General features: G+C 48.2%; 1 protein-coding gene across 4 annotated transcripts in view; it reads right to left on the reverse strand.

Moving 5' to 3' along the window:
* Positions 1-244: 244 nt before the first annotated feature.
* The window catches only part of NSDHL (NAD(P) dependent steroid dehydrogenase-like), a 29209-nt gene continuing 12237 nt past the window's right edge, over positions 245-17216 (reverse strand). For 2 of the 4 annotated variants that reach the window (XM_013047924.2, XM_013047925.2), the window contains exons 3-8: positions 16513-16671; positions 8481-8627; positions 5005-5133; positions 2837-2979; positions 2165-2267; positions 245-1100 (exon numbers count right to left, since the gene is read on the reverse strand). In XM_013047924.2, coding sequence (XP_012903378.1) covers positions 768-1100; positions 2165-2267; positions 2837-2979; positions 5005-5133; positions 8481-8627; positions 16513-16671 — 1014 coding nt within the window. In that variant the 3' untranslated portion in view covers positions 245-767. The remainder of the gene's footprint in view (positions 1101-2164; positions 2268-2836; positions 2980-5004; positions 5134-8480; positions 8628-16512; positions 16672-17216) is intronic. The other 2 variants (XM_045068030.1, XM_045068031.1) reach the window with 2 other exon arrangements.

The following is a 17216-nucleotide window of genomic DNA, read 5'->3' on the forward strand; positions in this document are numbered from 1 at the left end:
AAGAGATGTGTGGGGGCACCTGCGTGACTCAATCGGTTAAACGTCTGCCTTTGGGTCAGGACATGATCCTGAGGTCCCGGGATCGAGCCCCACAACGGGCTCCCTGCTCAGCAGAGAGTCTGCTTCCTCCTTTGCCTGCCACTAGCCCTGCGTGAGCTCTCCCTCCCTCTTGCACCTGCTGGCAAATAAGTGGATAAAATCTTTTAAAAAAAAAAAAAAAAAGAGAGAGAGAGAGAGAGACGTGTCCACGAAAGAGTGTTTTATGAAAGAACAATGGAGGCAGGCACACCAGCTGTACTGGGCAGAGAACACGGTCATTTCCCGCTAGGGCCTGATGGGGTGAGGGGTGACAATTATTTAAGCTTTTAAAAAGTGTTTGCTTTACATTCTGCATCTCTCTTAAAGTTTCACCATGTGTTGGAATCTCCTGCTTTCCTTCTGTGGCTTCTACTCTAGTACTGCGTTGCACGGAAGTAAATCTAGTTTCCCAACATCGATTAGCAAATGGATTGTTGTTCCCCTACAGCTTCGATTACGTAGAAGGACGCTGGAATGCTAAGTAACCTGGCGGGTGTGGGGGGGGGCGACACGGACAGAACACCACGCAGCAGAGTATGAAGCTGCCTGCTTTAAGAAATTCCAGTCCAATCTGACAACGGGGGAAATGCCAGCTGTTTCCTCCACCCTCGAAGGATGTTAGTTTGCGGGTCCACAGAGGAGTTGGCGGCCGGGGAATGCACTGAGACGGGCCCAGTCTCCGGGCCGCATCAGTCGACCCTCCGCAGGTAACGAAAACTCCGCACGGTCCTTTCTATGGCGTCGTCCATGCTCACCAGTGGCCGGTAGCCCAGGAGCCGTTTGGCTCTCTCACAGCTGTAATAGTGGAATGTGCCGGCCAGTGCGACACGCATGGGTGTGAAAGTGGGCTGGAGCTGGATGACGGGACGCATCACCATCACCACGAGGGCCAGCAAGAGGGCCAGGCAGTAGGCCCCCCAGTAGGGGATGTGGTACTTGGGGGCCTCGTAGTTGAGGCCTGTCAGGATGCGGGACAGGAATGTCCAGAAAGGGATGGGTTCGTCATTGGTGATGTGAAATGCCTGGAGAGAGAACCAGAAGTTAGGAAGTGCTCCCTAGCTGGGGAGGTGGGCAGACCGCACTTGGAACTCGGAGCGCAGGCGTACGCCGATCACTCAGCCTGGGGCCAGTATTTTGGGAAGCTAGTGGCCTCTCCCCACCGGCCCACCCAGCATCTCTGATGTGCGAACGTCAGCCAGCGGCAGAGAGGTTTTTCTGATTGGGAGCTATGGGCAGACATAGGGTGTAGACAGGAAAGGTGAGTTTTCTCTGTGGGGCAGGATTTTTAGGTGAAGCTTAGATTGCACTCAGGAAGGTATGTTTGTTAATTTAATTTAATAATCATGTTAATTGTGGTGAAACTCCTTTTCTTGAAATGCAACAAGAGGTCACACACCATTTCTCAACTGTGCTGTATTTGGTCTGAAACATAAAGCCATACACTCACCGCCCCCTGCCACCCTAAGTGTCACAGGAGTGGGAAAACAGCAGAGGCCCAGGAGAAAAGTGAGACCTAAAGAGGGGGGTCCAAAGGTAGCAGTGAGATACAAGGAAGGGGGGGCCCTATGAGTGGGAGGAGAGGGTGAGGGGGCCCTACTGTGCTCTCCCCTCTCCTCATGAGAGCCTCTTCCCGACATGTCTGTCCTGTGCTCCAGGTGCCAGACGCCAGGAGACTGAGATACATCCACCCCCACGGAGGGGCGAGAGGCATGAGCAAGGGTGGGCAGTGGGGGAGAAAACGTGAGATTTCCAGAATGACAAGGAGGGAAGGGGAGTAGCGAGCACCCCGCCAAATGTACATGGGGCCCTGCTGGAGCGGCCACGTCCACAGTGGGCATCCAGGTCACGTGGCCTGGAGAACTAGGCCCCGAACGCTCGGTCAATCCTGGCTCATCAGCTCTGGATGTGGGCTGTCCTGAGGGATGAGGCCCTGGAATTCACCACACTCCCGCCCACGGGGCATCAGCCTGGGACCGAGGGGGTCCTAAAGCAGATCTGCCAGGACGCAGAAGCATGAAGGCAATCAGCCAATGAACCCAATCGCAGGGACGCGCAGTCCGAAGACAGGCAGCCGCGCTTGCCTTACCTTCCCACTCCCAGCTGCATCTCGGGAGAGGTGCTCTGCAGCCAGGATGTGTCCATGTACCACGTTCTCCACAAAGGTGAAGTCCACCAAATTCTCCCCGTTTCTGTGGGCAGAAGGGGCATGGTTAAGGGACCAGGATTCCTGGGGCCCTCAGAGGGAGATGTAAGGGCCGAGCGACGAGTCTGAAAGCCCGGTCCCCTGTCTGCCCACCCTGGCACTGCCTGCTCTAGACTTCTATCTGAGCTGTAAGTCATCTTCAGCTCCCCCTGGACACCCAGGGCCAAGGGCTTGCTCTGGCCTCACACCATCCTACCATCTTTTTCTAATCCCGCAAAGCAAGAAGACAGGGCAGCAGGGGGGCAAAGCTACAGGCAGGGAGGCAAGGTGGCCAGGCAAACTAGAAAGCTGGGAGGAAGGCCTGGCACAGATTTTCCCCCGTTTCCAGAAGGTACCAAGGCTGCCAACACCTTCATTTCAGACTTCTTACCTCCAGAACTGAGAAAGCATTAATCTCTGTTGTTTTAAGCCCCTCGGTTTGTGGTCATTTGTTCAGGGCAGCCCCAGGAAACCCACACAGAGGGCAGCAGAGAAGGCAGCATTAGAGAAGAGCTAACCAAACAAGACTGATCTTTGTCAGGGGTCGGGGAGAAGACCAACTGCGGGCCCACTTACCCGATCATGAACTTCATCTTGCCCTTCCTGGCTGCCTCGATGAGGATGGGCACCAACTGGGGGTCCCTTGGGCCAAAAATGCCATGAGGGCGAATGGCCATGGTTAAGAAATTCCCCTCGGGATCATTGGCACCCAGGACTTCCTGTAAAGGAGCAGAAGGGACATGTCAGGGGACACAGGGGCTGACTGCTGCTCTGGTATAATTTGGGGCTACTTCTCTATGCCATCCACTGATGGGAGACACAGCAGGGTCGAAACCAGTATGATCAGGGGCCCCTGGCTGGCTCAGCCAGTAGAGCATGTGACTGTCGATCTCAGGGTTTTGAGTTCAAGCCCCACCTCGGTCACAGAGCCTACTTAAAACAACAACAACAACAACAACAACATCATCAAAGAGAAAGGCCTGGTTTGGGTTCAAAAACTAAAATGCACAAATGCAGTCAGGAGAAGACGAGCCTTGGCCGCAGTCTGTGGAAAAGATTGGAGGCTTCCAGAGCCTCTGCCCTTCTTGCCTTAGGTTCCATGTGCTCGTTCCCACCAGTCCTGAGCTGTTCTGGTCAGTTCTGAGTACCACCCCCTAGGAAGGGACTCTGATGAACCCAAGTGGGCCAGGAAGAAGGGGCTGAGAAGGTAAAAGGTCTGGGAGAAACAGGTCAAGTCTTTAAGATGTGTCCTGTGAGGCTCAGTGGACAAACCAGAACTTAAGGAGTTAAAGTACAAAGAGGTTTTGCCTCAAAAGTAACAAAACATCCTGAATGATTTGTTATGTTATTGGTCAAAATGGTGACCATGACAGTTCCTACCTAGATGGGACTGTGCACTTATGACAAGACGTATGTCACTTGACTCGGGAAGTATGTGCTTGATAAGGACACTTACTGTAAGGCCTCACCTAGGATTTCTACTCTATGGTGGCAAAATTCCTGTGCACATTTTGGTTCCAGTGACGTTAAGCTACTTGACTGAGTTTACCATCAGGCGCCCAAAGTCAATGCAAGTGAGACACCGATGGGCTGAGAGCCATGGCTGTCCCTTGCAGCTCCTGAGCACAGGAGGTGGGAGTCTCGGTGCCTGGATGAGAGTACACGGGGCCCGGCAACAGCCTCGGTGCTTCCGGGTTAAGTCCTCGCAGGGGGGAGCTCTGGACAGCTCCCTGTGCTCCTAGGAGCAGGCTGGCAGCACCTGGAGACGGGACTCGGACTTACAAAAGGCCAGGCTTCTGCCCCTGGATTGGGGAGGCCCTTGTGCCTGCGCACAGACGAGTTCTCCTGGAACTTCCTGACCTGGAGTGACAGCAAACAGATGGGAAGCAACTGGCTCTCGGGCGGCTCAGAGGAATTCACGCCAACAAGCACTAAGCTCCAGCTCCACGTGGGACATGCTGCAAACACCTGGGAGAGGCACTCGCAGCTTCCCCAGCTAAGGCAAGTTGTCTGTGGCCCACGAGCATCCATGGCCTTCAAGTGAGTCTGTCCTTACAGTAATATTCTCCTTGGACGCTAGTGGTGGGGCCAGCTGCTCTCAGAGGCCCTGCAGCCCTGGTGCCCATTACTCAATGCAGACTGCTGTGAGAATCAGGTGCTCCCCGGCAAAGTGGGCCTGCCGGGTGGGAACGTGTACTTTCCCCAGTACTTTTCCTTAAAATAAAGCAAGATCCTTTCATGGCTTAATTTAAATAAGGGAGGGGGGCAAGAGTGCCCCTAGGAAGGTGTGTTCAAATGAAAACACTTGCGTGTTAAGCCCAAGTTCTGCCTGTGTGCTTGGGGTCATCATAAATTGCTGCTGATTTCTACGGCAACTGCTGACCTTGCATGGCCTAGAGGCTGTGTGGGTCCGGGTCCCTCCCAGCGACACGGCCTCAAGATGCAACTGAATCCCTGTGCATCAGCTGTCCTCCGGCATAGCCTGCTGCTGCCGACAGTGTCCCCCTTACGGGCTCCTTGTGAAGCTTAAACGAGGTACTTCCTGTACAATACTCAGACCTCTGTCTGGTCACATTAAACTATTGGCATTGTTTTTAAAGTTGAATTTCAGCCCCAAAGTTCACTTCCCAAGTTAGGTATGCAGGCTTGAGAACACTAAGGGCATAAATACTTTTCTTAAAAATCTAAACCATCTAGATGTTCATGGAACTTGCTTGTCACTCAACCAGTTCTCAGGTACATACTCTCTCCTGTAAGATTTTTGTCTCCGTGTAATAGTCAATGGGTCTCACAGCGTAAGGGAGGTCTTCAGTTCCATTCTTGATGTTGACACCCTCAAAAATGACACTGGCACTGCTGGTTAAAATGAGTTTCTGGCAGAAGAGAAAGGAAGATTTTAAAAATACAAGTAAGAAATGATCACTATTTAAAGAAGCTGATGGTCATACATGAAAGAAAATTAAATGGCCCAGAAATGATTTATTGCTTTTCGGGCCTTCTTAAAATAATTCAAAGCTCACCTTTTTCTGTAGCTACGTGGATCTGACACACATTCTATTACACTCTAAAACAGGGGATTTCACCTTTTTTGTCTGCTATCACTACTGAGAGATGGTACAGACTTCCATTATTTGTGGTATCTCAGTATGGGAATGATTCCTCGAGGGAGAAGGATAGCCCACAAACTCCGAGGGTCATGTCTGTCTCAAAGAGATGCTTTGTGATTCTAAGGCCAACCCTGCCATGTCAGCACATGAACACATGCCCACTTGAGGGCGCCTGGGTGGCTCAGAGGGTTAAGCCTCTGCCTTTGGCTTCAGGTCATGGTCTCAGGGTCCCGGAATAGAGCCCCGCATCGGGCTCCCTGCTGAGCAGGGAGCCTGCTTCCCCCCTCTCCACCTGCTGCTCTGCCTACTTGTGATCTCTCACTTCGTCAAATAAATAAATAAAATCTTTAAAAAAACCCCAAAGTTGTTCTCCTCTGCCATTATTATTTTTAGTAGTCTCATTTATACATATTGATTTCTTACAAGGGTCTCAGCTTCTAGTCCTCTGGTTAAGGGCAGCGCCCAATACTGAACACCATTAGCTCGAATCATAGCTTTACCACTTTTACTCGACATTGTACTGAAGTCCTAGCAGGCACAGTGGGTTAAGACAAACAAGGAATAATTTGAAAAGAAGAGACAAAACTATCGCCATTCACAGATGTTGTAAATGTCTACGTAGAAAACATTATGAACATGAAGAAAACTTTACAGTTAGAGTTCAGCGGTACTGGGGAGTACAAAATCAATATACAAAAACCAACTGTGTTTCTGTGCGTTAGCAATTAAAAATGTAATATGAGAGATATTACTTCAATAACCAAAAATTAGGTTCAGAGGGATAAACTTGACAGAGGATGTGTAAAACCCTTCTGAAGTAAAGGATAAAAGTATTAAAAGGCATTCGCGAGAAAGAGGTGATGTATCTGTGGATACGGAGACGCAGTATCGGCAAGGTATCCGTGCTCTCCCAAACTGCCTTTAAATTTGATGCAGTTACAGTAATGATTCCAAGAGGAACTTGACAGGTTGATTCTACAATTTAGATGGACAAGCAGAGAGCTAAGAACAGCCGGGCAGATCCTGAAGAACACGGCTGGGGGTGGCTTGTCCTAGCAGTTACTGAGATTCATCCCACGGCTTGCTTGTGAGGGCAGAGCGCGGTGGCCCGACCGGGCGGGAGAGGGTGCTGCCACAGAGCCAAGCGAGGCACCGGCGGGAGGAGCGGATGGATCACGGGATAAATGGTGCCGAACAACAAAAATTCAATCGGTACCTCAGACCCTACAGAAACGCAAATTCCTGGTGGATTAAAGATTAAATGTGCAAAGTAACACTTTAAACCTTTGGGGAAAAAAAACCCAAATCAAATAATCTTTTGATTTCAGTCTTATCAAATGTTTCCTAAATACAACATGAAAGCCATTTTTTTCCTTTTTCTTTTCATTCGAGAGAGAGAGAGGGAGCATGAGATGGTTAAGTCTCAAAAACATAACATTGGGGGAAGAAAGCAAGGTGCAGGAAGATAGAGTCAAGATATCATTTCTATAAAGTTTGTAATTTTATAGAAACTGATAACTTATATTGTGGCTGCACCTGGAGCAGAACAGCAACGATAAACCCGGATTCAGAACGCTGGATCCCCAGGGGTGGGCAAGGACAGCAAAGGCCTCGAGAATGGACACACATGGAACTTGAATCCCACTGGTGACATTACTGAAATGCTGTGATGACTATATGGGTGCTAGGTCATTCCTGAATCTTTTCTGGATAACAAGGTTATTCTATTTAAAAAACAGCAGCCAGGAAATTCCAAAGCTCTAGTTACACAAGCATGGTGTAGACTAAGGAGGCCCGGATTTGCCATCAGAGGGTCTGAGCCGAGTCCCACCTCTTTCATTTACTAGCAAAGGGCTATTTCCTCACCTCTTAAGTGACATTAGTAGCTCCCGGTTACCTATGAAGGAGCAAATCAGGGGACAACTGCAGGGCAAAGTTTCTTGCCATTTGCAAAGCATAAGGGGTGGTTTTGACCCTGATCCTTCCTTTCCAGGGCACTGAGCCCTGAAGAGCTTCTTCCTCAGATGTTCTTGCTGGGCCAGCTGATGACGCCGGGGGCCCCATCAGGGTGAGCCTGAGAACCCGCATTTGTAACAAAGCACGAGGTAGAAATTTATAGCTCCTCAGGTCTGAGTTATAACAGGTTTCTACTGGTGAAAAGTAAATAGTTTGAAAATAGAGGCAGAGTCTGGGAAGAAGTATGGCAGTTCCTTGAAAGGTTAAACACAGAATGACTGTGTGACCCAGGAACTCCACGTCCGGGTCTCTACGCAAAAGAACTGCAAGCAGAGACGGGAGCAGGTACTGGCACAGCCACGCTCCTGGCAGCACGATGCACGATACTTTCTCAAAAGTGGAAACAACCCAAGCGTCTACTGGTGGATGAATGGCTAAACAAAATGTGGTCTATCCACGCAATGAAATATTCAGAGACACGGTACGACATGGATGAACCTAGAACACATCATACTGAGTGACATAAGTTAGACAGAAAGGTACAGATACCATGTATGAGTCCACTTCTTTGACATCTCTAGCTTCATGGAAACAGAATGTAGGACGGTAGGTACCAAGGGCTTGGAGAGGAGGGGGTGGGGAGCTGAGGCTTAATGGGGATGGAGATTCAGTGTGAGAAGATGAAAGTTCAGGAGGATGATGGGGATGTTTGCACAGCAATATGAATGCACTTGATGCCACTGAGCTGTAAATTAAAAAATGGTTAAGGGGCGCCTGGGGGGCTCAGTTGGTTCCCTCCCTCTGCCTGCGCTCTCCCACGCCTTCTGTCAAATAAGGAAATAAATAAAATCTTTTAAAAAATGGTTAAAATGGTAAATTGTATGACATTTATTTAACCACAATAAAAAATAAAAGCAATATCAACACTTTTATGGCTCTTAACCAAAGACTAATAAGCCTTAGGCTCCTCAAATGGTCTATTGACATGCAGCTCACCTTGGCCCAGCAGCAAATAGGACTCAGTTTCTAGAATCTGCATAACAATCTAGGAAGCAAGCCTGGCTAGGCCCAGGGAGAGAATGAGAAGAATCCTGGCTCCCACACTTAGGAAGGGCCATGACATGCTCCTGACGGCACTCACTCCGCTTTCCCCTTACCTGAACCCCAGCTGCTTTACAAGTTTCAATGACATTCTTGGTGCCAATGTAATTCACTCTATAAAAGAGTTCCTTGTTGTTACTGGATGGTGGGGGTGATGCACAGTGGAAAACTGTGCTTACACCTTTCAGAGCTGGGTACAGATCCTGGAAAAGCAAACAAAGACAAAAAAAAAATCACTCCCACATTAGACAAGTAAACAGCCTCCTCACATTCCCACTGTCCAATCTGTGGCATGCAGGTGTCTTGCCCTTTTATAATTCTGTAATTAACATGAAAATACATCTCATTGTAATTAACATGAAAATACATCTCATTGTAAAAGAGTCAAACAAAGTACCTAGGATGGAAACCATGTTGTCCCTTCAATGGCCTCTCTCCATTGACTGGTCCCCAGTAAAAACTGGGTTAGGGCTTTAGAAACCTGTGGGATCCAGAAGAAGGTAATATCTGTACCTCTGTGCACCATGGGGGTGGGGGTGTGTGACAATACAGGACACCTGGGGGTAAAAGTCTTGGGAAAATAGATACAAATTATGAATCACGTGAAAAAGTTCCATACCATGAAAGACAGTGCAAATAGCCAATACAGGGAGTATCCCTTTCTGTGAAAATAGATACAGAACAGCAAGCTGAAAGGGAATGAAAACACGTCCATTTGATTTACTGCTAAAAGGAACCAAAACTCCTGGGAGCAATGGCTGATTGCAGATCTGGGTCAGGAAATAGACAAGAAAAGCCAGGAACACCTTGTCAAATCAGAAAGTAAGGAAACTAGCCAAGACTCCTAGGGTCCTGTCGAACTCAAGAGTCAACTTGAAGAGGCTCTCACTGTCCCAAGAAGGGACAATTTGATCACCAGTAAGAATAAGAATTCGTTCTATAAACTAATGAGTAAAGGGAAGGCCAAGCAAAGAACTGAATCAATAAAGAAAGATAGTATGTCACCATATTCTGAAACGTTCATTTGGTAATAAGATCTAAGAATGACCATCAATAGATTAACATTACTAAAAGAAAGACAATCATGAATTATGTGCCTAGATTCAATGATTATTAATATTTTCCATAATTGTCTTTGTGTAGATAATGGACATATGATTTTTTTTGAAACCATTAGAGAGTGAGTTGCAGGCAATGTACCACTTTGCCTCTAAGCTCTTCACTATGTATCTTCTAACAACAAAGACATTTTCCTAAATACTGCTAAATAAGGATCACATACAAGAAAGGTTACAGGATAGGACACTCTTTTCCAATAATCAGTCTATATACAAATTTCCCCCATTGTCCCAATAATGTCCTTTAAAGGCATTTTTATATTTCGATCCAGGATCCAGTCACAGATCATATTACATTTAGTCCTCCTATCTCTTCTGTCTCTTTGAATCTGGAACATTCAGTGATGATTCTTGCCTGGAACGATTATTAACATACTGGTCGTAAAATGGTAAAATCCCAATTTTTACTTTTATTAGTTGACATTCCTCTGTAATGTAGATGCTCCCCTTTCTCTATATAACTTTTCTTTTTAGCATTTCCATGGACACATGGATTCTTCTTTTATTCAATGCATTACAATCCACTACTATTGTCTTTTGCGAGGTTTAAAACATCCCAAATTTGGCCAGTAGGGGTTCTTGAAGTTGGTTCTTACATTCTTTTGATATGTTCCCATTAGTTTTTGAACACATTTAAAAAAAAGTAGGCTCCATGTTCAGAATGGAGCTCAATGTAGGGCTTGAAATCACAGCCCTGAGATCAAGACCTGAGCTGAGATCAAGAGTCAGACACTTAATAGACTGGGCCACCCAGGTGTCCCTGAGCACTTTCTAATTCTGTCTTAAGAAAACGTTTCAGGATCACTTGGACCACCCCCCCGCTCAGAGTCCTGAATGGGAGCCCTGTTTTCTTTTATGGGCAATTTTGTCTAGCAATGAAAATCTGAGCATTAGATATGCTGATTGCTATTGGTGCTCCAGAAGAAAAAATGGAACCAGAGTCATATCCAGCTTTTAGTCCACTAGAAATATAGTAATACAAGGCACAGCTGTGACTTTAAATTTAGTAGGACCCACATCAAAAGTAAAAAGAAACAGATGAAAATAATTATAACATATTTTAATATAAGATTATCCAAAATATTATCCCTTCGACATGTAATCAATAGAAAAATCATTTATGAGTTATCTGTATTCCCTTTTTCTATTCGAAGTCTGCTTTACTGAACAGTGCAGTCCTAGGTCTTCCAGTTTGGAGGGAACACTAGGGGACAGAGGGACATAGCAAACAAAACCATGGGGATGCAATCTGCGAAATCTAGTCCCTGGGAAATGTTGTGGGACAATAAGCACAGTTTTAACTAAACATCGGTTATTCGACAAACAAAATGGGAAGGGGAACTTATAGAAGAGACTTAACTAGGTCAATCAACTTCAATGTTTTCACCTTTTTGGCTCCTTATTTGGAAAAAAATCTACATAAAAATTCTTATTAGACATTCAGGGATATTTGAACACAGGCTGGAGATAAAGGAATTGTCAGAGTGTTTTAGGTGTAGTCATGGAATTGTGTTTTTAAAAAAGCTCCTTTAAGGAGCACTTGGGTGGCTTAGTCGGTTAAGCAACTGCCTTCAGCTCAGGTCACGATCCCGGGGTCCTGGGATCGAGTCCCGCATTGGGGTCCCTGTTCTATGGGGAGTCTGCTTCTCCCTCTGCCTCTGCCTCCCGTCTCTCATGAATAAATAAATATTTTAAAAATGCAAAAAAAAGGGTTCCTTTAAGTCTTGCAAAAGTGGGGGGGGGCACATGGGTACAGTCAGGTAAGCGTCAGACTCTTGGTTTTGGCTCAGGTCTCATCTTGGGGTCGGAAGATCAAGCTCCCTGGGCTCCACGCTCAGTGTGGAGTCTGCCTGAGATTCTCTCCCTCTCCCTCTGCCTCTCCCCCACTCATGCTCTTTCCTCCTCAAATTAATAAGTAAATCTTTAAAAAGGCTCCTTATCTTTTAGAGACAAATACTGAAATATTTATAGAAAAAATGATAATGGTGCCTGGGGTTGGCTTCAAAATAATCTGAGGGAGGCGTGGGGATATAGGTGAAGCAAGACTGTCCATGAGTGGACACGAAACAGGAAACCTATAAAATATTACAAAGACAGAAAGTGAAAGAACATATGAGGGAGAAACTAACAGACATGGAGCTTATAATGAAGACTCTACTGTATGTCCGGTAAGGCTTCCAGAAAGAAACAACAGAGAGAATGGAGGTAGAGTCAATATTTGAAGAATTTTCCAGAAATGAGGAAAGGCGTGAGTCCTCAGATTTTTAAGGCCCACTAGCTGTTGAGTGGGTTTTAAATATAAAACTAAAACGTAGACCCAGACATATTCTCTACAAAACACATGGGGTCAAAAAGAAAACCCTAAAAGGCACGAGAGCTAAACCCGGCTGAACCTCAGAGGAATGATGAGCAGATTGAGCACCGGGAGGAATAGTTATGAACCTAAAATTCCGCCCCCCTCCCAGCAAATCAGCATTTATGAGAGAGGGTGGAATAAAGACATTCTCAGGCACACGAGGATTCAGCTCAGTGCCCAGATATTCAGTGAGAGATGCTAAAGGAAATGCTTCAGGAAGAAGAAGGAACCTGGGAGAAAGAAATGGGGAGTAAGAAGTACTGATGAATGAACTCAAGAATATGGCACAAAACCCAAGTGGTAACTTTCACACCCATTTCTGAATGTCCTTCACCCTCTTCATGGCCTCCTGAGTTTGGACTTCACAATCCATCATTGCGGTCTCGGCCTTGCCCATGTCTGTCTTCGCCAAGCTGGTCGGGCAAACTCCGGCCCTGGTTAAGAGCGACTCTCTCCTTGTCTCTGCAGGTGCCTCAGAGCAACACACCATGGTAGCGGGTGTCACTTTGAGTTTGTGTTTACAACAAATACTAGCAACACCATCACAGGAGCAGTTCGGAGGGAAGCTGAAGTTTGCTATGGAGCTTCATGTCCTTTGAGGGGACCCAGCAGTGATCCGAAGAGACAATATCCCTGCCTTCATGGAGCTTATCTTCTGTGGGGGCGGTGGGCAGAGAAACCAGGGTACATCAGACACAGGGTACATCAGGTAGTACCAAGTGTCATACAGAAAGCTAAGGTAGAATAAAGGCGATCTGGAGAGACTTAAACAAATTTAGGGAGCAAGCTCTGTGGTTCACAAAGAGCACTCCTGGCGGAAAGAGCAGTGAGTCCGAAGGTCCTGAGGCAGAAACGCAGTTGGTGAGTTTGAGGAGTAGGAAAGATGCCAGTGTGCCTGGAGCACTGAGTGAGTATAGGACAGGGTGAGGCCAGAGAGGGAGTGAGGCAGATCATGCAGGGCCTCGAAGGTGATGATAAGGGCCTATACGTTTGCGCTAAACAGAACCGGACCACTGGAGGCTTCTGAACAGAGGGGCATCACGATTGGACTCACGCATTAACAAGGTGGTGGCTGGGGCCAGCACGGTAACAAAGGAAGGAGTGAGAAGTCACTGGACTGGGGATCTATTCTGAGAGTTCAGTGGACACAATCTGCTGATGAATGGGATGGAGGGTACAAGGGTAAATCTAATGTTTTTGGCCAAAGCAACTGGAAGGGCAGAGTGGGCCATTTACTGAGACGCACAGGACTCTAGTAGGTTCGCTGTAGTGGGGGCGGGGGCTCATAGCAGGGAACCAGGAGCTGAACTGTGAACTGTGAACACGGCAAGTACAAATGTCTCTTATGTATCCACACAGAGATGTGCAGCAGGCAGCCGGATGGACACGAGTCCAGCAGAGCTCCAGGCTGCAGATCTCAAGCTGGAGCTTGTCAGCCCCAACACTGTCCTTTGTCTGTGAGCAGGGGACGGAGGGCTTCGCTTGGATACCGAGTGTGCTCAGAGAAGGAAAGAGGTGTAAGCAGTGAGCTCTGGAGCCTGCTACATTCAGATATTACAGAGCTAATGAGGCAGAACGGCAGGAGGAGAAATGGGCAAGTGGGGTGTCCTAGGCTTGGCCACTGGATTTGGTTGCCTCCAGGTCCTTGGCGGCTGTGACAGGGGTTGCTGGTGACAACCTCACGGGAGTGCGTGCAACAGACAGTGGAGGGAAGCAGTCACAGGCGGCAAACGGCGCTTTGAGCTCTCCCGAGACGGCGGAGAGAAGTGGGCGCGCACACCAGGGTATTTTGCTTTCTTAAGACGGGTGATCCTGCAACGTGTCTGTGTGTTGTTGGCTACGGCTGGGTGGAGAAGGACCCATTGCTGATGCGGGAGAAGAAGAAGACCAGAGTCCCCAGGGGGGCTGGCTAAAGGCCGTGGTCAGTAGAAAGAGGCAGAAACCTTGTATTTTGTTTTTAAAGAGTTTATTTATTTATTTGACAGACAGAGATCACCAGTAGACAGAGAGGCAGGCAGAGAGAGAGAGAGGAGCGGATGGAGAGGGGGTGCAAGGCGCCAGCTTTTGCTTGGTCTTCAGCCAGCCTCGTGCTCCCTCAACCCCCTGAGACACCCAGGTGCCCCAGAAACCTTGTATTCTCTTCTCCATCCCTGTTCAGCTGCCCAGAGGCTCCCAGGGAAGAGGGAGAATCGGATTTAAACACGGCTGGGGTTACGCCGAGGAAGTTCTCCCATCCAACACTGGTCTAGGTCCTGCTGCAAAGGTATCTCACAGCTGGGGCTGACACCCGTCATCAGCTGACTCCCAGGACCGGAGAATACCCTCCGTGCTCTGGGTGGGCTTCACCTACTCACTCAAAGGCCTTAAGAGCAAACCCTGAGGTTTCTGTAAGAAGAAAGTCTGCCTCAGGACTGGAGCAGCACGTCTCGCCCGAGTCTCCTGCCTGCCGGCTTGCCCTGCAAATCTGTCTTGCCAGCCCCACAATCACACGAGCCAATTTCTTTCCCTAAATCTCATTCACTCCCACCCCCACCCCCGCCACTTCCTCTCTGTCCACATACACACGCACCGTACGGCTGTTTCTCTGGAGCGCCCTGACTGGCGAGAGAGACAAGAAAGAGGCAAGGCGGCTAAGTGTTACGCAAGGCAGCGAGTCAGTCGGGGACTTCAAGGCAGTGAGGACACAGACGGGGTGAAGGGGGCGGGGCAGCGGCAGCTTCCCGACCTGGTCCAGGCACCGAGGGCCCGAACAAGAAAGACAGCAGCTGCTGCTCAGAGTGGGGGGCCGGCCAGGGAGATCGTGGAGAGGACACACTGGTGACAACAGGCTCTGGGGTGGCCTGGAGGCCAAGAGTGAATGAGAGGAGGCCAAGGCGAGGTGGGTCATGTGTGTGACCACTGAGCTCATCTCACTAAGAAATGAGAAGGAGCCACCTGGGAAAGTTGGGCAAGGGAGCAGGTGCCCGCCGAGGACCGTCACAGGGAAGGACACTGGGGTATGTACAGTCTGCCGGCATCCCCCACACAGCCAGAGGGACCTCGGGGCAGTGAGGAAGTGGCAGTGGCAGACAAGGAAGACTTCCACCCCATCTCCAGGCTCAGAGGCGTGGGCGGTGTGGGAGGGAAAAGAGCCCGGAGGGGAAGCCCTATCTTAAAATTCAAAGCAACAAAACCATAGCAAAGGATGCCAAAGCTAAGGAAAAAAGATCACTGATGGGCTAAGGGAAGCTATCTGTGACACAGCACTCCAGATAGAAAGGAATTACAGAGCCATAAGAAGAACAAAGTAAGCCAAACACAAATGGACAAAGGTCACTGACAGGCAACCTCACAGACCATCAACAAAGAGCCAGAGCCTGGCATCCTGAACAGGGAGGGCACATGCCTGTAAGCCTCACCTAGGTACGATGCCACACCTTTCAGAATGGTGACACCAGAAAGTCTAACTACATCAAATGTTGGCAAAGACGTACAATAATGGCGATCCGACCTACCACGCTGCTGGTGTGAATGGAAAATTGGCATAGCAGCTTTGCTGAGCAATAGGGCAACATCTAATAAAATTCAAAATGTTAATACCCTTATGACACAGATAAAGCTTGCAAACGTGATGCTCCGTGAAAGAAGCCAGTCACAAAAGCACAGATACTGCATCACTCCACTTAGATAGGCACCTCCAGAGAGACGGGAGATGAGCGCTTGCCAGCGGCTGGGAGCGTAGTAGAGGAGAAGGGGAACGACTGCTAATGGGCCTGGGATTTTCTTCTCGGTGGACGAAAGTGCTCGGGAATGAGACAGAAGCGACTGTCACACAACTCTGTGAATACACTAACAACCACTGAGTTGTATATTTTAAAAATGTTAAATTTACAGAATGTGAAGCAAATCTCAATTAAAAAAACTCCTGAAAACCAGCAATTGCACTTCTGGGCATTACAGGGGACCCTTGAACAGTATGGGTCTGAACTGCACGGGTCGCCTTATATGTAGTTTTTACATAAATACAGTACAGTACCATGAAGGTATTTTCTCTTCCTTATGGTTTTCTTTTTCCAATTTTTGTTTCGATTCCCTTCCTCATGTTTTTCTTCATAACATTTTCATTTCTGTAGTTTACCTTATTGTAAGAATACAGTATATAACACATACAACACACAAAATGTGTGCTAATTGACTGTTTATGTTATCAGCAAGGCTTCTGGCCAAGAGATTACTGGGGACTCCCCAAGCTTTTGGGGAGTCAAAAGTTGTACACAGTTTTACAACTGCATGGGGGTCCATGCCCTGACCCATGTTGTCCCAAGGCCAACGGAATACTCTGGAACAGCAGGAGGCACGCTATAGCTGGTGGACAACTTTGTTTGCAAATAAAGGTGTCCTGGCCCACGGCCACACCCACTCATTTATGTGCGGAGCTTGGCTGCTTTTCCAGTACCACGGCAGAGTAGAGTTGTAATGACCCAATGCGGGTTAGGTTCTTTCCTGTAACTTCAAAATTTTTCAAAAACATGTTTGTTTGTTTTTTTAAACAATGTGGCTGCCTGTGAGTCGGGCAAGCCTGTAGTTTCCTTCTGGGGGCCTGTGGAACCCTGACAAGGCTGGGGGGTGCATTACCTGTTGGCTGCAGAGGTCTCCCAGGAAGAACTGCACCCGGGGATTGTCGAACCCCTGCCGCATATCAAACACATTGACAGTGTAGCCTCTTGCCAGCAACTGCTCCACCATGTGCTGCCCCAGGAATCCAGAACCTCCGATAACTGTGCACTTAGCAGCCTGCAGAAAGAAAGGGGTGGTCGGCGGTACAGGAGCACTGGAAGCTACAAAGCGCGTCCCGCTGTTTGCACTTCTGGAGCTCCATTGCCAGTGGGACCCTCATCTCCTGGGGTCAGTTAAGAAGGAAAGAAAGAGAGCAAATGAGAGCAAGATAGATGTGGCTGGACTGGATGATCTCATACACGCACGCCGCACATTTAACGAAAGGAGCAGGAGGCATCTCTGGAAAGAATGAAACTACCAATGATCAAAATTGGACAATACAAAAACCCTCAAAGCGATAGCTTCTTGCTCCTAATAACTGATCCCTGGGCACTTCTAAGGCATAAGAAACAGAACCAAAACAGAACAACATGCCACCCACTCAACGGACAATGTCCACTTAAACCATCAGAGAGAAGAAAGCAAGGTCTCTATGCTCACGGGACAAAGCCCCTTACCCTCCCTAACCAGTCCAGGGCTGGGCTGCGTGACTTCAGGCTCGATGCCTACCCACTCCCTGCCTTAGTACATCCAAGACTGCTGCTGTCTGGCAGGACCTCCTG

Source organism: Mustela putorius, unplaced genomic scaffold (genome assembly GCF_011764305.1).
Source record: "Mustela putorius furo isolate JIRA1106 unplaced genomic scaffold, ASM1176430v1.1 tig00003899_pilon_pilon_pilon, whole genome shotgun sequence".
NCBI classification, from domain to species: Eukaryota; Metazoa; Chordata; class Mammalia; order Carnivora; family Mustelidae; genus Mustela; species Mustela putorius.